This window comes from Canis aureus, chromosome 9 (assembly GCF_053574225.1).
Source record: "Canis aureus isolate CA01 chromosome 9, VMU_Caureus_v.1.0, whole genome shotgun sequence".
In the NCBI taxonomy this organism is placed as follows: domain Eukaryota; kingdom Metazoa; phylum Chordata; class Mammalia; order Carnivora; family Canidae; genus Canis; species Canis aureus.
The window spans coordinates 64,894,711-64,915,958 of record NC_135619.1 but is presented as its reverse complement, the minus strand read 5'-3'; the positions used below and the strand labels follow the sequence as shown (position 1 = coordinate 64,915,958).

At 51.0% G+C, this 21,248-nt stretch overlaps 1 protein-coding gene across 7 annotated transcripts in view; it reads left to right on the top strand.

The window, feature by feature from the left end:
- TTC7B (tetratricopeptide repeat domain 7B) overlaps positions 1–21,248 on the top strand; it is a 250,364-nt gene that overhangs the window by 194,490 nt on the left and 34,626 nt on the right. For 4 of the 7 annotated variants that reach the window (XM_077910343.1, XM_077910342.1, XM_077910347.1 and 1 more), the window contains 4 exons: positions 256–353; positions 3,224–3,388; positions 5,780–5,830; positions 14,568–14,708. In XM_077910343.1, coding sequence (XP_077766469.1) covers positions 256–353; positions 3,224–3,388; positions 5,780–5,830; positions 14,568–14,708 — 455 coding nt within the window. Of the gene's footprint in view, positions 1–255; positions 354–3,223; positions 3,389–5,779; positions 5,831–14,567; positions 14,709–17,554; positions 18,205–21,248 lie in introns of those variants that run through there. The other 3 variants (XM_077910346.1, XM_077910344.1, XM_077910345.1) reach the window with 3 other exon arrangements.

Below are 21,248 nucleotides of genomic sequence, written 5' to 3'. Positions count from 1 at the left end.
TGGTTGCGTGTCTTATAATGACACAAGAGAGGCTCAAATTAGCAAGGGGCCGGGGGTGTGGTTTGAGCATATTTGTGAAGGTGAACAGGGTAAGGGCTCCCCGCCCGGGCGGAGCCAGGGTGCAGGACACCTTGTGGGAACATCCAAAAGGCACCAAAGGTGGGACCACGCCTCGGGTCAGTGGGTAATGGTTGATGCTGTGTCTTTCCCCCGGCCCCCCTTCCCATGACTGATCTCTGCAGCTGTGTTTTGCAGTGATTCTGGACGTGGGAGCAGCCTCTTAGATAGAACCATTGCTGACAGACGACAGCTTAACACAATTACCTTGCCAGACTTCAGCGATCCTGAGACAGGTGAGAATACTAGACCAGAGGGGACAGAGCGGTATCGGTGAGCGCGTGGGGCCTGCTACCCACCCCCGGGGCGAGGGGCGAGGGGCGAACCTGGCCAGGGATGGGGTTCAGAAATGTACCCCCCACAAAGAGGTTAAACTCAGCGGAGGCGCATTTCCTCCCGTGTCTTTGCAAGTGTGTTCACAGTGGGCGACGCTGGGGTGCCTGCCCCACACGGTCCTTTGAAATCTTTCTATCCCCCCCACCACACCCCACCCCGCCCTGCTCTCAGAGCCTCAAATTCAGAACTAAAATTAGATTGTTCGCATCCCCATGAAGCTTCCCCTCTGCTTTTCCGTTTCTCCCTCTCTCTCTTAAGTTTCAGATTTTGCTGAAATCAGGTTTCGATTTTTAATCAGTTGAACATAGGAACACCCCCCCATGTGCCCTCCCCCCACACAAAGGCCCTCTAGGGACATAGGTGCGGCTGAGCCTCTGAGTGTCCCATCCCGACGGGAAGGCCTGCATGACTTGCCTCCGAGCAGGTGTGCACGCTTCATCCTTTGGGTTCCCACATTTGCCTAAGTACAGAGGAGCACAGATGCCTCTGTGACTCCCAAGCCCCAGACGAGTGCTTCTAGTAGTTACGCTGGCTATTCGGTGGCGATTTGGAGGATGTTAAGACGTTCCCTCCACTTAGAGCCTCAGAGGGGATTCCAGAGCATCATTTGAAAGCTGGTTCTGTTGCTTCTGCACCTTCCCCTGCCCGCCCCCCCCCCCCCGCCACCCCACAGAGGGCCTGTGTAAGCCTTCGTCCCCATCGGGTATGCCTTGCCCACTGGCTTCCTGAAAGGAGCCTCCAGGTCCTTCTCCTGACCTCATGGCAGGCCCCAGCCCTGACGGAGCCCTTCTAGAGAGAGCTGCGGGGCAGCCCTGACGTGTGCACAGCCATCTCCCAAAAAGTCCTGCTCCTGGTGGGACAGGAGAGATGTCACCCTGTAACAGCCAGATGTGCTGCCTGCCCTGGCCCATGCTCACAGCTGCCTGCAGACTGTACTCCTCTACTAGGCTCCCTTTTACCAAATGTAAAGTCAGCTTGAGAAGTGTGATCCCGGGGCCCCCAGGCTCCCAGGTCAGAGGAGTGTGGGGTGTCGGGTGCAGCAGAAATTGCAGATCGGTGGAGTGGCCTGACCCCCCCCTCCCCAATTGACCAGCAGTACTTAGGGAGGTGCCTGTGACTTTGAACAGCACAGCAGCTCTCCTAGAGACACTGTGGAACCCCCTCATTGTCAGAAAGGGAGGATCAGACTGTGGAAACTCACCACTGCGGGGTGAGGCTGGGACACGGCGGCAGAAGGGGAGGCTCTGGGCTGATCCAGAACAGCTGCTGTGGCTGCCCAAGACAACCCTTCTCCCTGCCCTGCCCCCTCCTCAGGATCCTGTGAGGACAGCCCTTCTAAATTCAGACCCCCTTTCCTTCCAGCTGGGCCCAGACCCTAATTTCCCCAGCAGTCCCAAGGCTTGAATGCCACATTGCAGGGAATACAGATTGTGGCAGCACAGGAGCGAGGTACTTATTACGAGTTCTCCCCTTTGGCCCTTGTCTGCCCAGCCAGGTTAGACCTTCTCAGAGGCTGTAGTATCCAGGCGAGGGCATATGTGGCATAGTCAGGACATTGCTGCTCCCTTCTCCCGAGTGGGCTTTGGTGCATCTACCCAGCCACTCGCTCCAGGGGCCCAGGTGTCGGAGTTGGGATTGCTGCACCGGTGCCCTTGAACGATAGGAGGATGGCATGGCCTCCCAGGCCTGGCCACTGGCCGTTTTATTGTTGTGGTTGCACTATTCCCATAAGTCTTGTAGGGATTCTTTCCACTGGCCCTGCCCTCAGGCCTGACCAGGTCCACTGTAGCTAACAGAATTGGTTTCATTAAGTGGATGCGGCAAATTGAAAAGCCCCCACACACACATACACACCAATAGGTCCCAGCCATGGATAAAGAGGAATCAGATAGAGTGACAGTCTTAGCGTTAAAGCTATGAATCATTGTCTTTTCTTAGGGATAAGTTGGTAGTTCCTTAAATAGAGGATGAAAAAAAAATTTTTTTTTCTTCCTTTTGCCTTCAAAACAGGATGTGGAGTAAGGAGATTTATCTTTAATCATTGGTAGATATTACCAGACCCTTATCCCAAGCAAAAACCATTCTTTTCGCTTGAAAGTTGGGTCCACTGTGTCTGGGACAATTTTTCACTGTAGCCGCAGGGGTCTCTCCGGCTCTGGGTGTTTCTCCAGCTGTGAGACACGAAAGTGGCAGAAACGGCTTCCCTTCCCAAGTGCCCAGCCTGTGCACCAGACCACAGATCAGCCTAGAAAGCTCAACACCCCATTGTCACGACGCTGGGACCATGACAACATGGTCCCACCCCATCGCCCTCTCCCTAGGAAAACCTTAACTTTCAAGTAAACTATATACATAAGCGCTTCTCGTTTAAAAAAAAAAAAAAATAGGACTAGCCGAGGTCTACACCTTTCCGACTGAAAAACGGTCTCCTCTAGGATTGTCCCGGATATTGTAGGTTAAAGATGCATTACTTTCAGTGGATCATGCTGCCGAGTCTGTGCCCAGGTAAATCTGAGTTATTTTTATCACATGATGTTGTTGCAGAACAATTAATTAAATAACCAGTGGAAAAAACAACAAATTTGTTTTCTTTCAAAAAGCACTCATATTCTATTGTCCAGTAGAGGAATGATTGTGTATTACATGACCTCATTTTCTTTGCAGCGTATGTGAGTATATTAAAAGCTAGTTTATTTTTTCCTTTGTGTCTCTAAAGCTTTTTATTTTTTTTTTGCCTTTATCCTTTTTTTCTCTTTCACTTTTTTTTTAGTGTCAGCTTCCTCCTCCTCCTCCTCTTCTCTTTCAAGAACCGAATCTCCTCTCCACCTGTTTATGTCTCCTCATCTTCGTTCTCATCCCAAACTTGACACCTTTGTGTGGCCCCCTGCTGCTCATTCATTCAGAGACCCGGGCCCCCACCAGGAACCCTCTCTGTGTAAACATGGTTTATGGTTTTTTGGGTTATTTTTTTTTACCTTTCTCATTAGACCTGCTTCATTTGCCTGATGTTTCATTTTCTGATAATCTTCCTAACTGATAAGCTGGATAGGAAACTCCATCAGATTTATCTGCGGAAAAATCTTGCCAATTTGGAAATCCCAAAGCAGTGTGGGGAGAAGGCGACAGTGGTGCCCTAGTTCCAGGCTCCTCTTTGAAAAGTAAAGGAGACCTGTTTTGAGCAGAATAAATAGAAGCTTTTCTAGACAATTGCTTCTAGTTCTCAGCTACTTGAATGCTTTCCCAGAGTTGTTCTACATGCATAAAAATCTCTTTTAAAAAAGGCAAATTAGAACATTTGGCGAATAATTTATTTCTATATGTTTCTGACTATTTAGAAATTAGTTCAAGAAGCATATAGCAATCAAGGTGCTATCATAAAGAGAATGGCCATAGGCCCTTTAAATTTGTGGTTCTCAAGTTCTACTGTGCACTAAAATCACATGAAGAGCTTTGAAAACTGCAGATCTCCGGAGCCCCACCCCTGGCGTTGATGATTCAGCAAGCCCAAGCTGGAGCCCAGGCATGTGGATCTATAGAATACCCACTTAGGATTCCACGGCCGACGGGTTACGTACTTCATCTTGAGAAATGGTGCTCTAAAGTTGTTTTCCATGTGCAAGGAAGATACTGGGTTTGTGTGAAAACCTAGGGAACTATGCAGAGAAATTGGACATTATTTTCTTCTAATCCTGCTTTTAAATATGGAAATTTGAAAGTCTGTTTTACGGTGTTTGGGGACCTGTGTCCATTTAAACAAAACAAAATACATCCCTATGTTAAAATGAAACACTGGTTGATCACATCCTTAAATGGGACCTCAATGTGGGTCTCACCAGGAGGGGCCAGGCTTGCCTTCTTTCACTCATTTATTTGATGTTCCATTTTACTGAAGCACTGCCAGAAAATTTAATCTCTGTATCCACGATTTATAAGGGCTCATCTCTATCCCAAATGCTCACTTATAGGCTGAACAAAAGCTCCTAAGGGGAGCTGCTGTCAGAAAGAACTACTTTCTCTAATGTGCTCATCTTTCTGATGGCTACCCTGCCGGGCTAACCTCATGCACACACAAAGTCGGGGCAGAAATGAGGCTATCATCTAAAATAAATCATTCAAACCAAGAAACACTCTGGCTTTACTTCTCTGCATAGTAAGTGTTCTGAACTTTGCTTTCATGGCAATCCCAGCTTTATGAAATGCAAGACGAAGATAATGTTTATAAACTGCTTACGTTGTTTTTAATCCGTTTCTTAAAATAGACTTTTTCCCTTAATACAATGCCCACGGGTGATTGCCACCTACGGTTTTTCCAGAAAAGTTGTTTTGTGCATTGGTTTTTGCCCAGTTTTTTGTCTGAAAGTGGGACCTTACCCACTGTTCTAGAACAGCGTGACATGTTCCCACGGGTCCATCCACACCTGCTGCACAACAAACTCCCCTGCCTCTAGCCCCCTGCCTGGGTTTATCTGGTCACATGCCAGAGAGCCCTGCGTTCCTTTCAACCTTTGAAGGCTTAAGTCCTGACTCTTCGGTGAGACACCTGACACCAGGTTAATTAGTAAATTGTTAGGGCCGTGAGCACCACTGGGCTTTGTGCTGCATGTTTTGTGTCCCAAGCAGGGCTCAATTGTTTATTCCTTGTGAAACCATGAGTCATCTCCCACCCTTAGGGAGTGCCTCGCCCTGTACCCAGGTGTTTCAACCAAGACTGATAAGCCCAAGAATCTTTTTGTTCCCCCATAGATACAACATCTAGTTAAAGAAAGGGAAAGCATACCAAGCATTACTGATAGATGTAAAATTTCTTGATTAAAATTGTAATGAATTTGAATGCCAGCCCCTTTCACTAGGACAGATAGCCAAAGGCCTGACATTCTCTGAATTTCTCCCTCCAATCCTTTGATTTCATAAAAGCGAAAACTAGCCGAAGTCTACACGCTGTCCGGATCATGATTACGGTTAATGGTGGAAAGATCTGAAAACTGCTTGTTTGATTATTTTTCCCTTCCCGTTGGAATTTCCTGCCCTGGAAACAAAACACATTACATGAATTGGTCAGCTCTCATGTGCTGGGTGAACATTTAAACGTAGAGGGGAATGCCCAGTTGGCCTTTCTTTGGTTTAAAAACAAAACAAAACAAAAAACAACCAAAAAACATTGTTAGTGGAAAAACATGTGTCACTCTTGAATTGAAATCTAATTTGAGACAGCCAGACTTACAGTTGGAAGGTTATTAGAACTCTGTTTGCTTTTTTAGCCTTAATTTTGATTTTTTAAATGTTTCGTTTCTTGGTTTTAATTTTTGATTTGATTTGTTGTTCCAAGGCAACTCTCCAGAAGTATACTTTCATGGTTTTCCCTCCCTTTTTTCAGTTAGTAAGTAGTTTACCAATCTATTAACTTTTCTGAGGGTCTCCAGAGTCACGCTTCCCTCCACCATGGAACGTGTGTCGTAGTTGTTGGTCGTTGGGAATGCTGAGATGATGTGGACGCAAAGCTGCCACCCGCTTGCCCACTCTGCCACCTGGGGCCCGTCTCTCCTGAGATGCTAGCGCGTTCCCTCCCCGTCCCCACCCCTGCAGCCTGGGTTTCGGTGCTGGGGAGGCAGTACTTCTCTGGGAGGGATTACAGAAGGAGGCAGTGCAGGAAAGATGTCCAAGCCAGGTGTGCAGTGGATTGGTCACAGCCCCACTAGCGCCAGTTGGAAGTATGAGACACTCAGCCTCCCTAGTGCAGGTCATCCATGAATTTGGGCTAGAGAGAACCTGTTGGATCTTGAAAATTTTTTTCCAGTTCAACTATTATTGCCACATAGAAAATTAATTCTAATAATTAATTTTCCTAAAAAAAAAAAAGCCAAACAGACACCATAAAATTTAACCTGCATCTACCAAAACTTAAAACTAAGCAGTTCTCTGGGTGTAGGACTAGTACTTTTAGGTGGTATTCTTTTAAGGCATGAGTGAATTATCACATTTTCCAAAGGATGTTTCCTAGCTGCTGATTCTCTGTAGTCAAATATTTTTGGGGAAATATTGCATCTCCCTTTTAGAGACTGACAGTTCACGGTAGCACCGTAAAGGCTCTGAGAAGTCCTGCAGTTTAAAAAATTCAAGGCTCTGAAGTTTGACCTCTTGTTCCCAAAAGCTAATTTCATCATTTTACCCATCCTGTGGAATCAGTGTTCCGGGGACTGCATTTTGGGCAATGCTAATGTATATAGTGATCCAATACATTCGAATGATCTGAGCCTTTGCTGCTTAGAGCAAATATTCCTCTCAGGGAGTTGATTTCCCATCTGAAATCTAGCTCAGCTCAGATGTGACTTTATTTCTGGCTTTTAAAAGTGTCTATACAAATAAAATATTTTTTTAATAAATAAAAGTCCATAGTAGAAACATACGTTTGGTATTGTCAATACATTACGGTTCTTCAGGGAAGGAAAAATAAGTTTCACTGCCAGGGTTCTTTCAAGTCCGGCTCCTTAGATACGTGGAAAATATTTGATTTTCAGAAATCAGGTCCCATTCAAATCTTCAGGCAGCCCTGATCAGTTCCCGTGGGGCTTGATGCGTTTACACAAGGGACTTAGCTCTCTTCCATGGCCACCTTTCCAGCTCTCCAAGATCAGGACAGCTAGGCTCTGCAGAAGCACCCCAGCAACTCATCTCATCTCCATCCGCCTTCGCTTCCCTGTCTCTAAGGATGTCAGTTTACTAATTCTAGCTCACGCACACCTCTGTGGTCTGCCAGGAGCTCACCCTGACCTCCAGGCCGGGCCAGGTGCCCTCTCCCGAGTGACAGCGGGCAGCTGTGGCTCCCCCCGGGAGGTGGCCACCTGACAGGAGGAGCCCCTTGGGGATGCAGCTGCCCACCCCCCCTCTAGTGGGCTGTGCGCTGCTCCTTAGACCTGGGCACCCCAGGCGCCCCCATCCTGGAGCACTCTCCCTTCTCCCCATCATCATCTTGGAGGAAAATGTGCATTTTATTCGCCTCTCAAGATCATGCTGAGATCAGGAATGCCGACGATGTGGGTTCTCAGCCTCCCATATCCCTGATTCCAGTGAAACCCCTGCTCTGTTGAGGAGCCCATAACCCGGGGAAGAGAATAAGCCGGTTAAAGACCAAACACACCTCTCAAAGGAAATAAGGTGGAGAAACAAATTCAAGGTCATTGTTTTTTGCCCCTTTTCTTATGGCTAGCATTTCATTGTTGACTTTGCATTTTCTGACATTTAGAAATGCCTCTCATAATGAGGAAGTGACTAGACAGTGGGGTGTACCTTTCACCCCTGCCCCTGTCTAAAGGAACAAAGTCAAGTTTTTAAAATCTGTATATGAAGCAGTTACTCTAGTGATGACCCCACCACCCTTGAGGGGTGGCCATCAAAAGAATTCAGCCCTAATGATTCAAGGATGAACCTTTTCTTGCTCTTTTATTGCAATTAAAATGAATTCCCCCCAGCTAGTTCTGTGGTGTCTTTCTTTAAACCAGATTGAGGAGAGTTTTAGGAGATTGGCAAGTCAGTAATAAATGGCAGTCAGAGCTTAAGGAGTATGTGTCCAGTAATTAGACCATCACCCCAGCCGGGGAGGCTTTCCCCAGAAGCAGCCTCCCCCAGGCACTTGAGTCCAGGCACACACAGCCTCATGAATATGCAACAGCGAGGGTTTCTAATGGAGATGAAAGCATCTGCCTGGTGTAGCCTTCCAGAAGGTACTGTCTCCGGCCCAGAGCCATGGCTCGGCTCACTCTGACAGCTGGCATCTCCCCACATGCTTGTGAACGGCTGCCCTCCACGCTTCCCGTGTGAGCACCTGCCAGCAGCATGCCTGCCCCCCACCCCGCATGCCCACTGGGGGCTGTGCACCCCAGCCCCTCCCTGCCTTAGCGGGATCCTTCCCTAAAGCTTTCCCCGGAGAGAACTTGACCCCTTCAGGAGAAGACCCATCCTGTCAGGTTTCATGTGCTTGATGATTCTGTTAAAAGTCACTTGGAAACTGTGATCTCGTCTTGAGACCGTGGGTTTGGCTGTCCTGACTTACTTGGCTGTCTTAACCTCTTTTCCACTCCGTGAAAAAGGAAAGCATCTCGTGGAATGGGGACCAAAGTTATTTATCAGAGGGACCCACAAGCAGGAGGCCTCCCTGGCAGTGGGAATCGGGTAGGAACGGCGGTTGCCCGTAGAGCGCCACAGCCCCTCGCTCCTGTCGCACTGGTAGACACGCCACGAAGAGGGGATGTGGCGGCTGCGGGGGGGACTGAAAAGGGGCCCGGGAGGAGCCCACCCCCCAGCTCCAAGTCAGCCTCCTTGGAGAAGCACGACTGCCTCCAGCAAACATGGGAACTGCCCTCACACCCAAGGGAAGGGAGGACCAAAGTGTTTAATGTTAAAAAAAAAAAAAAAAGAAAAGGTATAGGACAATATGCCTGACTTGGGGGGTTGACGTGAGCATGGACTCTCCTCCCCCTTCAAAAAATAGGAGGCACTCATCACTAGCTACTGAGCTGCTGTCTCCCCCAGCCCCGAGGATGTCCTGGTTCTGAGCACAGGTGGCAGGTGGGAGAAGGTCACCGGGCTGCCAGCAGTCTGCAGTGTTGGACTGATTTTTGCTTTCCAGCCCCATCTCGAGAAACAGACCTTCTTCCCCTGTTAAAAATGAAAATCGTAAGCAGAGCTCCCTGGCAAGAATGCTTAGTCACTCGGGTTGCTATTCAGTATTCAGGGTCTTTAAGAGGTTGGAACTGTTGCCTTTTCCTTTTTATTTGAATCGTTTTGGGGGGCAGGGCACACGGCTTCTCAGAACTGGATATTGAATAAACTCTAGTGACAGGTAATATTGAATCATTTCAGAACACGGAGGAAATAGGTGCAGAGATTCATTACCCAGGGCGGTGGGGGTTGCGGGGGGGCGGGATCCCTGCGTGCCCGCGGCTGGAGCGGTTCTGGTTCTTTTCAGAAAAACGTGGGGAGCACAGGTATGTGCTGCCGTGAGGTTAGTCAGGGAGAATATGGGACTTGGGGCCCAGCCGGGCACTCCATCCTTCCACAGTCATGCATGTGAGGCATCCGAGGTAATTCCGGGGCTGGGAAGCAAAAGGCAGCCCAAACCCCAGGCAAACGCGTGCGAGACGTGCAGTAAAGGATTTTTGTCGCGTGTCATGTAACAAACACTTCCCCTCGTTCTGGATGCCGACGCCCGCCCAGTCCCCAGGTGGGCAGAGTCTCATCTAAGATCTAGTCTAGGAAGCTAGGAGGGGAGGGGGGCGCACACCCTTGACAGCTGAACTATAAACATCGGCCGTGTGCTCAGTGGCCTGCCTGTGAACATGTGCGTTACAGAGCATGACCAAGCCGTGTCACTTATCACGCCTTTTGTCTGATGGGACTGTCGCCTCTGAGACCCCTCTGAATGTGAGGTGGGGTTCACATGCGACTGCCACCTTGCAGGTCTGCGTGAAGTCAACCACAGGTGGAGTGTGCTCTGGAAAAGGGGTGTTTGGAAAGGCCCCGGCTGCCTCAGCAATCTGAGCTCCCCAAGGCCTGTTGGCGACAGGGTCTTCTAACAGGCTTGAGCACCTGAAGTCGGTGGCCTTGGTCCTGGGTCCTCTCAGCCGTCGGGAGAGAGGCCTATCCACTGCGGCTTCCGGGTCCTCTCTGTGGCCCCCTTCCGCTCCCCACCCCAGCCCCATATGTGGTGGTCCAAGGGGAACCCAGACGGAAGCCCCGGCAGTGGGGCTCACAACAGTTCCTCAGGTGGCACTTTGCCTTCATATCAGGTGTCCAAGCTAACATTTTCTTCCGGGCTTCTGGGTGGCAGGGGAGAGAGAGCAGTTGGCCGGAGGATGTACGGCTCTCAGCCCCAAGGCATCTGGTGCCCCCTGAACCGTCTGGACAATTAGGTCACAGCACAGGGACCAGATGTGAGGGCACGCCCGCCCCGGCTCCGGTCAGCTCTCGGTTCGGCTGGTTTCACAGTGGCTTTTCGGAGCCTCTGTGCCCTGTGCCTGAGGAACTCGGTGCAGCATAGCAGGTGCTCGGCCTACAGGGTTAGGATGGTGATAAGCACGTCTCGAATTAACGTGATAAATAAGAGATGCACAGCAGCCGGACACTCTCCCTGGCTTACCTGTGGAACCTGATTATGTGGCAGCTTATTCCTCCAGGGTCTTGGATTTCCAATTAGAAACATATCTTATATTCCTCCCTCCAGTTCCTTTTTTTAAGCCTCAACTTGTCCATTTCCCCTAGGGCAATAATCCCTTCCACCCCCACATACACTGTGGGAATACATTTGCTTTGGTGAGAAAGACAAGGGTTGCCTTTTTAAAAATATACATGTTGGTTAGAACTAGCATTTCTAGTTGCGTACCTACGGAAATCCAAATCTATTTTGATATTTAGCATTTCAGTCCTAGGGGACAGTAATTCACAGGCTCTTTTTTATTATTATTATTTTTCCATTAGATCTATCCATCCTGATTCATAACGATGCTTACTTTTTTTCCTCTAAATTCTAATCAGATGGAAGACTTTGACTTACTGCATTATTGCCAGGAAAAGTAGATGTTAACTATTCAGTGAGGTTGCCGTGGTTATGGTCATGTGGCATCGTCCACAACTGCACGAGTGCTCAGCTACCCATCCCTGGTTCAAAACAGGAAGGGTCTCTGCCCTTGTGAAGCATGTGTTAAAGGGGATCGACTTGGAGGGGAAAGTCGCAGTTCTGCCCCCCCCCCCCAAATTTAAATGGCTTAGTTAACATTAGACATGGGGGAAGGTCATGGAGCGAGGCACGGTGTTCAGTCTACTACGCGCCACTGTCATGGGCAGTCTGCATGGCTAGAGGTGACGACAGGCATGCCAAGAAGGCCTTTGAGACAGTGAAGGTTCTGGCCTCTGAGCCATTGGGAGGCCAGGAGCGTAGAGCACGAAGGGGGGACCACTGTCTTCCAGACTCCAGACACTGACACATCTGTTGACAGTTCCCATCCATTCTGCAAGCACTCGCCTGCTGGCTCTACTGGGCCCAGCGTTATTAGACCCTAAAAGCACCTCATGTGGGGCCTACCCCCATATGAGAACCAATTTAGGTCACCAAAGTAAACTCAAGGTTGAGAATCCAGTCTTCTAGAACCACACATCAGAATAACTCCGAAAACGGTGGGTCCATCCCATGGACAACTGTCCCCTGGGGAGGTGGGGGTGTTGCTGTAGGAGCACCAAGGACCCAAGGCCCACCTTCCTACAGGACAGTGGCAGGGAGAAGAAACAGAAGTCTCACAGCAAGCAGCCTTCCTGGAGGAGGTGGCATCAGAGCCAGATTCAGAGGCTAGACTTGTAGTTAAGACTACTGGCCGAGTCCTGCTTTTGCCGCCCACTGGCTGTGTGACTTGGGATAAGTCCATAACCTCATTAAATCTCAATTTTGTTATCTAGATAACATAGTAAGCTGTCTCACAGAGTTGTTTAAAGGTTAAATGAAAAAAAAATAATAAAGGTTAAATGAAATAATATATGTAGAGCTCTGGCCGGAGTTCCTGAAATCTGCCTTTGCCACGTTCATAAAACTGATACCCACAGCTGTCACCACGTGCCAGGCCTTCTTCACGGTGAAACATACGATCACGTGAATAATTAGCCACCTTAGCTGTGTCTCACCGTCCCAAAGAGAAGAGACTTTAACAATAGTTCTGATTAACTTGTTTGCAGACCAAATAAAATAGTGAATCCACATAGCAAAATTAGCCCCCCTCGAAAGTCATGGGTCTCCGTTAGCATAAGGACCCACAGAACCTAGTAGAAAATATGTAGAGAGTCTTCCTTCGGCATTCATTCATCGTTGTTATTTGTAAAGGAGTTAACGACTAAATATTTTAAGCCTTCCTCAGTTGTGATACATGATGCAGCAAGTACCCATAGATATAACGAACCCCCATAAGCGGAATCCCTGGAAGGAGTCTCAGGAGCTCTGCAGAGCCTAGAAAAGGATCCTGAGGCCACGAGGATCTCCCTGGAACTCTGTTCCCCGGAGTCTTGGGCTGCAGGGAAGCAGGCATGCGCAGAGTCTGCCTCCAGGCTTTTTCTGCAACCAAATGTCAATGACAGGACCGCTCTCTCCGTCTCAAGGTGGGTGGGTCCCCCCTAGGCCGTGCGCAGCTGCGTCACCTGGGTGATGAGCCTGAGGCCTGGCCTCCCCACCACTGTCACTTTAGTGATGTGGATCGTCTGGGGCTTTCGGGGGCCTCACGGGTCTTTTAAATACCCGAGTAGTTCTGATAGGAAGCCACGGATGAGTACCTCTGCTCTAGGTGCCCGATAGGAAGGCAAGCCACGTTGATGACGTCAGAGTATAGCAACAGCGGCCTTGTTTATTTAGCCAGCAGTTGCTACTGAAATTCTCAGGGAAAGCTCCATCCTTGTGCTCAAAGCTCAAATATTTCTTGTCCATAGAGAGTCCAGAACAAACCAAGGCCTGCACCGCCCCCCCCACAAAAAAAAAAAACCCGACAGCAGTCTAATCATTTTTGCTGTTTCGATTTTATTTTTTTTTTAAGTCGTCAGACATACTCTGTCTAAAGGGTCAGCTCCTAGCTGACCTCCGTGAGCTCTGGATCACAAGGGCATCGGCTGGTGTCTTTTAACCTGGCCTCCAGGTGCCTCCTCCGGAAGGGCAGGGGGGCGCGTTCCCTCTCCAGGACTCACCGTCCATCCCCAGAGGCTCTCTGCCCTTGCTCATCCCCGTGGACGCCCTGCCTGGATTATCGCAGCAGGCAGATTCCCAGCCCGGCTCCCATCCGCCTCCCGTGAGCCCCCTCCGCCAAAGCCCCCGCTTGAAGGATTTGAGTGTATTTAGAGGCACCCATGTCTCCTTCAAGTTGGAACAGTCAAAACACAATATGGATGGCCAGCCTCGTGCTGCAAATACCCTCAAAATGAATAAATTGCGGTGCATTCCGAAGCCCCAACAGAAATTATTTTTATGCTCGCAGTTTTGTCTCTGCCCAACTATAACCAGCTCGGTTCTATTTGAGTGGTCAGCAGTCGTCTTTCCATATTATCACTAGTTGAAACCTTAGGGTGAGTTGATCGTCGCCACTCCCAGTGTCGGACTGTTTGCCTCCATATCACACTTGACGATGGATTAGATATTAAGAGCGTGGCCCGTGATCTGAGTCTGAGCAGGCTGCAGCATGAAATAACTGGGACTCCTGCTCTCAGCCCTGAAGCCACACCTCCAAGAGGGACTGTGGGGAACAGGTGAGGAGCAAGCCATGTGGAAGGAGGGGGCTCCAACCGCCAGGACCCCTAGGACAACACGAAGACCAATGAGTCTTTTGGTGTCTGAGTAGAAGTCGCTTGACCCGCTTGCTTTGACTAGTGGATGTGCTGGGTCTGCTCCTCTCCTGGGCCTTTCAGGACGACAAGCCTGGCCCCAGAGTCAGACAGGTACAACTCCAGAGCCCGGGCACCTCCACGATTGCCCCGCCTTGATAACAGACATTGCTCCTACTCGGGGCAAAGACATGCTCTTCCTCCCATCCTTATATTCTGTTCTAGAACATGGTCCCAAATCTCAGGGTGCAGGCCACCTCTCGAAGGCCATAGAGAGGATTGGCGGGTTGCTGGGTCTGTCTTGAGAATGGACTCCATCCCCGGGAGGCAGGGACGACCCCTCCCGCTGCTGCCCCGGAGGGTTTGTAGGTCTAGGCCCCACCCCCTGCCCTGGGGTGCTTTGTCACCTACCTTCGTAGGACATCATGCGTGCCATGTTGCAGCCTGAGCTTCATGGCCGTGTGGCCAGCTCAGCCCCTGTGCTGCCCCGACCCCCGCGCTGCCCTACCCAAGGTCCTGGAGGGCCTGCATCCCACAGCAGGTGCTCTAGCCATCAGCTAGCAGGTGAGCTAGAGCGAAGGGTGGAAACTCAGGTCCGAGGCCACGAGGATAGTCTGTATCTCTCCATGGACGTAAACCTTGGCAACATCACGAGGACCGGAGTGTGCTGTCCGTCTTGAACGTGTGTCTGTGTGTGGGAGGGGGCGGGGGGGTGGCTGGTCGGGCGGGCCTGCCCTGTCACGTCTGATGCCGTCTTCTCGAACACCCCCCCGCAGGCTCCGTCCACGCCACCTCAGTGGCAGCCTCGAGAGTGGAGCAGGCGCTGTCGGAAGTGGCCTCATCTCTGCAGAGCAGCGCCCCCAAGCAGGGCCCGCTGCACCCCTGGATGACGCTGGCGCAGATCTGGCTCCATGCAGGTACTGCTATGCCCCCGCCGGGGGCCTCACCCACACCCACTGGCCCACCTAGCCCACGACCCCTGTCTTGAGGGATGTTGAGAGGTCACCACCTTTGCGGTCACACACCAAAATGTCGCTACTTCTCTGTAGGACTGTGGGATACTGTGTGACTCCCCTTCCGTCCCCTGACCGGACACCCTGGCACAGGGGGGACGTCCAGCAGAGACTCTCCCACTGGACCCTGAGGGACCTGGGGAGGTCTCCGTGTGGGGTGCAGGGTGTGCGTGACAGCAGGAGCCACACACTGACTCCCAGGCGCTCTTTGTGGCGGCCAGAGGGGCAGGGCATCCTGGGCTCCTTAGTCTGGAAGTCCACGGCTCCCTAGCAGCTGTGTAGACAGGAGCTAAAAGCTTCAGCTCAGCGGGGGCTTCCTCATCCGTGGGGGGGGGGGCGGGGGGCAGTAGCATCCACCTCCTAGGGTGATGAGCGCAGTGCCTGGCGCCTCCCAGCAGTGGCGTATAACATCGTCGTGTTGCTGACTCAGATGTCTTGTCAAAGCCTGGGAAGGGGCAGCGCTTTCAGTGTCCCTGCCCGCCCCCCACTACCCCCTCCCCCGCCAGCACCCCTGTTCACACACAGAGCGGGGAGCGGGGAGCAGCAGCTGCAGAACTGGAAATCAGCCCAGAAAGCAGATCTGATCACCCCACCTCCACTTCCACATGGCTGCTGCCGCGTGGCTGAAAATCCCCCCAATAAATCCCACCCACAGGCACCGTAGCAAAGACAACCCCACTCCACAGAGGCTGCCGATTTACTTACAAATTTATATTTATGTGTAAACAGTAACCTCAATTCGCCAAGTGTCATCACGGGGTCTGTAGGACCCCGACGGGGCCTCCCCAGGCAGGACCCTCAGGGCACACCGAGGAAATCCAGGTTTGGCTGGGGAAAGTGCTCATTATCCACCATTGTCCGCCTATTTACCCCTTTTTCTGCCAAGGCTAATTGTGTGATGCTGAACCGTGTTTGGAACCACCGGCCAACCTTCATACACAAAAACATGGTCCTGTTTACCTGGCCTTGGCGTGTCACAGAGCCCAGCTCAGCCGGCCCCTCCTGTGTTGGCATCTTTAATGGAGCCATAACAGCTACCATAAATTAGCAAATTACATTCTTCCAAGCAGAAGCACAAAAGAGGGATGATTCATGAATGTGCTGATTATTCTTCCTGCGCAGACGCTTGCCAGCGTGCGGCCTCTCGCTGGGCCCAGATGAGCTGGCGCGCAGGGCGCGGGGGCAGCAGGAAAGCCTTGCTCTCCACGCCCTGCACGCCCGCAGAAAAGCCCAGTCCGCGGTCTAGGGCCTGGTGCCTGGCTCGGTCAGCCGCCCTCACCAACAGTGACTGCGGAGAGCAGAGAGAGGGACTGAGAAGGCTTCTATGTCTGGGCCAGGAGAGACTGGCCGGCCCTGCAGGGCCAGCATCGGGGGCCGAGGTGTCCTTCAGATCCCAACTGAGGTTGAGATTTTGCAGGGCCAGAGTCTAACCAAACCCAACAGGACTGAAGGCAGCCCATCCTCAGCTGGGATGAACTTCCTCGACCCAGTCACAGGCTTTGCTCCTCTTCTCCACTTCTTGGAAAAGTCAGTGACCTGAGTGAGGGTCACTAGGTTCCGGGACAGCTTCTCCTGCTGGCTTGCTGCCCTTTATTGAGTTATCCAGACTCTCTTCCTTTCTGCATGTTCCACATGACTCTTGGGAGGAAATCTTGTAGCCGCTTATTAGGACGTTGAGGAACTTGGTAGCTAAGATTCAGGCTGGGGCTGTCCGTGGATTTGCACGTGATGGTGTAATATCTGCTTCTTGTTGGCGTAGCCCGTAGCACAGAATAAAGCTCTCATTGTGGCTCTTAACGTGCTCTAGGCTGGTGGGGTTGAACTTTGGAAAATGGCTGCCAAACCTGCCCTATAAACTCTGGACAGAATATGCAGAGTACTTCTGTCGTAAGAATGAATTGAGTCGATTAGAATCTGTCTAGGATTTGTGGCATATTGACTCCTTCAAAGCAATGACCTGGTTTAAGTCAAGATTTAGGATAGTATATATTCATTCATATGGTCTGAAGAGGTAACTTGAGAATGAACTCAGAAAATAAACAGCTTCTTCTGAACTGTAAGGTTTTACCACTTGTGGTGTGAGTTCTGTTGCTCCAAGGGGCAAGACGACAGTGACAAAACATGCCCTCCCCCCGACTTTTGAACCATATATGGTTCCCTCAGTAGGTCTAGCAGTACTGCCAGACTAAATTTTGCAGGCTTTGGAAGAAACTGTTAGATGAAGGCCTAACCCCCCAGGCCATGGCGTTTCTGTGGATTTGTGGGTCTTTCCTGGTGGTTTTCTCTGGTGAACTGAGTCTGGTGGGAGCTCATGACGAGAGTCCACGGTGAGGCAGCCCCAGATCTGAGGCGTGCAGGTGAGGTCACTTGGAGACAGCTTTCCATGTCCAGCCTATTGCATGAGCAGCTCCCTGGGCCACCGGTGTGTCCATTTTAATGGCCAAGAGATCATGAGCCAGAGACTTGAACTGCAGCTGCCCTGTGAGGGAAGGGGCCAATGGCCCAGCAGGGAGCACAGATCCAGGAAGACCAATGACATTTGACCACACAGGGTCCCTCCATCCCTGAGTGAGGGGGACCCACTCCCAGGGCACACCCTTTCCCCTGTCCTGGCCCCCTCCAACCCCAGGGTCTCAGACTCTTCATCAGGACACCTGGTGGCCGACTGCCGTGGGCTGTGTCCGGGTTTGGCCCCTTAGTTTGTTGGGACCCATGTAACAGTTTCACTTAAATTATTTTTGAATACACAGTATCTGCATGTGATACACAGTTGAAGAGGTACAAAAGGTGGAGAGTGAAAAGTCTCCATCCTGCCCTGGAGCCGCAGCCACCATCACCCGCAGCAACCACTAAAAAGACCCCATGTGCTTTCCAGAGCAATCGCACACGCTCGGAGGTCACTGCTTAGCAGCGCACATAACGCTGACGCAGGCTTTTGACTGGCGGCGTGGTATAAATCTGCTGTATGAATTCACCGTAATCTAACCAGTACCCCACTGATTGGCATTTCTAATGTTCTCCTGTTACAGACAATGCATCAGTAAGTATCCTTCTATATATTGTGTGTAAGATAAATTCCTAAAAATGGAATTGATGGATCAAAGGGTGTATACTCTTTAATTTTGCTAAGTTTTGTCACATTGGCTTCCACAGAGTAGTACCAGTGTACAGCCCAGCCAACTCTGAGCGAAGGCCCATTTTCTTGCGTCTTTGTCAATGCAACAGATTCTCTGACCTGTAGACCTCTGCCACTCAATAGATGAAAAATGGCATTTCAGTGGTCTGTGTTGGTGGCTTTTGCTCACTGAGCTTTCCTTTTTTATTTGTAAGCATTTATTATGTGTCAAAGAAACTTGCCTCGTGTCTGTGATATGAGCTATAAATATTTTCTCCTATCTTTGTTAGTGTTTGTGCTTGTCCTTTTTGGGGGGGACTAGTTTTTTAAAAATACATTTATCGATTTTTTTGTGTGTGTGTGTGTGGCATCTGGGCATCACATGATATTTACCCATGTTATGGTCTCCTCTCTGGAAATTCCAAGTATCTTCTGGGGCTGTTGGTAGGGGTTATCGCCTCCCATTTTGCAGGAGGGAAACCCAGGCCAGATATAAATAAATGCCTCTGTGATCTTACTGGGGAAGGAGTCAGAGTCAAGGGAGTGACATCATAGCATTTGATGTTTACTGTACCACAAAACCCATCTCCTTAGGAGCCATACAACTTCCTTGGCATGCAGACCTCAGGGTTGGCCGTCGGAGAGTCATACATTCACAGACACTCCAGGCTGGACTGGAGGCTTCGCCAAGACAGGCAGCTTTTTAGTGCCCATCTTTTAATTTCCACATTGGGATGGCAGCTAAAAATGACTTTGCGGTAGGTGGTTAATTTCTGCTTGTTACGTACTAATAATTATAGCTTTCACTTTGGCACTCTCACAGTTGAAACCAACGGCTATTCTTAGATGTGCAAGATCAGATTTTCTGATTTCTGCTGGGAATTTAAAGCCATGATACTCTCACGAATTCCCTGGCCCTGGGCCCAGCCTACCCCCTCGCCCGTCCCAGGCTCCTCCCTGCCTCCACAAGGCTGCATCCGCAGGGTCTAGGGGTAATCCTGCGGCACAGCCTCCATGAGAAATGAAGACAGTGCCCAGCCAGGTGGTGTGTGGGTCACTAAACAGGGAGCACCTGCCGGAGGAAAGGCTCGGTACCTGGGGCTCAGGCCTGCCTCATGCAGGGCCAGTCTAGACTGACTGTTCCTGCCCTAAAAATGGAATTTATGTATCAATTTAGAGCAGGGAGGGGGGTTAATTAGTGGTCTATCCCTTTATCAGGGATAAACTATCCCTGTCAGACTTTATCCCAAGGACTTTCTTTATACATCTTCATTTGTTCTGTTCCATAATAACCTTATGAGGTCTGAATACCTTACCCCACTTTACAGGTGAAGACACTGAGACCCAGCTGTCACATTTTTTCCTAATATTACATGGCTAATAAGTGGGGGAACGAGAACTCAGACCCCAGGAGTGTGGCTCCAGCTGTGACCCGGAGCAGGCCCTCAGCCATCCAGCACAGTGTGTGTGGGCCGCAGTTGGCACGAGGCTCAGGAGTTCAGTGGTCATGAAGATGTCCCAGTCCCTGCCTTTGTGGAGTTTACAGACATGAAACAAAACAGCTACAGAAGCACTTAATTCTCATGGTGCCATGGGCCAGGAAGGGGCAGCGTGGTCCCCTGGGGGAACTGGTGACAGAGGTCCTCCACAGGCCAGGGGCCAGGAGAAGTGTGAGCATGGGGAGCGGGGGCCTGCAGAGTGACCAGCGGAGGTTGGGATGATGGTGGAGAGGGTTGGAGACGTGGCAGGAGCCTGAAGGGAAGGAAAGGACATGGCCTGAGGCTAGGCAAGATCGTGCGGAGAGGGTGGGGCCTGGCAGCCATACTAAGGTCTTTAACTTCATCCTAAAAGTGTTGGAATGCTCCTGATGGGCTTCCACCATGAGGGTGAAAAGGTCAGACACATGGGTGGGCTAGCCGGCCCAACATAGAGAATAGAAAGGAAGCATCGAGAATGGGAACAGAGAGCGGAGGTTGGAAGGGAGCAGATCAGTGTCTGAGGTGGAGGGAAGTGGCCCCAAGACACACTATGGCACCGGGCCCAAGGGTGTCCCCGATGGGTGCCACGCTGAGGGGTGGGAGGGAAGAGTCCTGTGTCTGGGGCCTGATTCAGTGAGCCGCTGGTGGCACCGTTCTAGGAAATGGGAAGCCAACACGAGGCGGCGGGGCAAGTGGGGGACCAACGTGTTGGAGTCAGGGAGGAAGGGAAACCGGAGTCGTGTTTGAACCTGGAAGGGTTCAGGGCCTGCGGACACACCCGTGAAGACAGCAAGCAGGCGGCTGGAGGGTCAAGCCTTGTTCCAGGTTCAGGCTAGACACAGACACTGGGGAAGGAGGATTTAAAGCCCAGGGGTATAATGAGAAGAGAGAGGACCAGCACCAAGCCCCAAGCCCCTCCCACATTTAAAATCTATGCAGGACAGGGGTCCTGGGGAACAAAGTGAGAGAAAGGAGGCTGTCAGTGAGGCAGGAGGGAGACGGGAGGGGTGACACTGTGGCAGCCAGAGGGGTTTCCCTCCAAAGGGGCCTGTGCAGCACAATCAGGGACTTGGGTTCTGATGTCAGAGTAGTGAGGATCCCCGTGTCACCTTGTCCCAGCAGCACGACCTGGGCAGGTTCCCCCTCTGCCCCATGAGCCCTAGTTTGCAAAACAAGGGCAGTGGTGACAGTCACACCAGGTAATGCACAGGGAGTGCTCAGTGGGTAGCAAGCACTTGACAACTCTTAAAATCACTGTTATTAAGGAGGATGTGGCTGGTAGGAAGTGCTGCTGGGAGGTCAAACTGGCGCTGACAAATCACTTGTTAGATGTGGCATGTGGGAGTTGTCGGAGGCCTTGACAGGTGAGGCTTTGGGGGCGTGCTGGGGACAGAGCATGGTGAGGTGGCTGCAGGGCGCTGGCAGGTGAGGAGGACAAGGCCGGGGGCGCCTGGTCCTCACGGAGAAGACCCCAGTGCAACACAGGAGAGACATGAGGGGGAACTGGGGAGGAATGTGGCTTCACATCAGGCGGCTTCACAACTGGCTGGCACAGAAGCATTTCGATTGCTGCGGGGATAGTCACATCCTTGTCCCTAAGAGAGAGACAGGATATGTGCAGGTCCAAATCCCCGAAGAGAGCAAGAGAATGGTGGGGTCCAGGGCCCAGGCAGAGGGACTGGCCTCACCTACAGCAGAAAAGGAGTGGAAAGGATGGGCACAGAGGACACCAGAGGGCTTGTCAATCTGGTGGCGAGAAGAGGCTCCAAGTCTGCTCTTCTGGCTTCTGTGTTCTCTTTGAACAAAGAGTCAAGGTCAGCCTAAGGGGTGGATGGCGTTGGGGAAGGATCG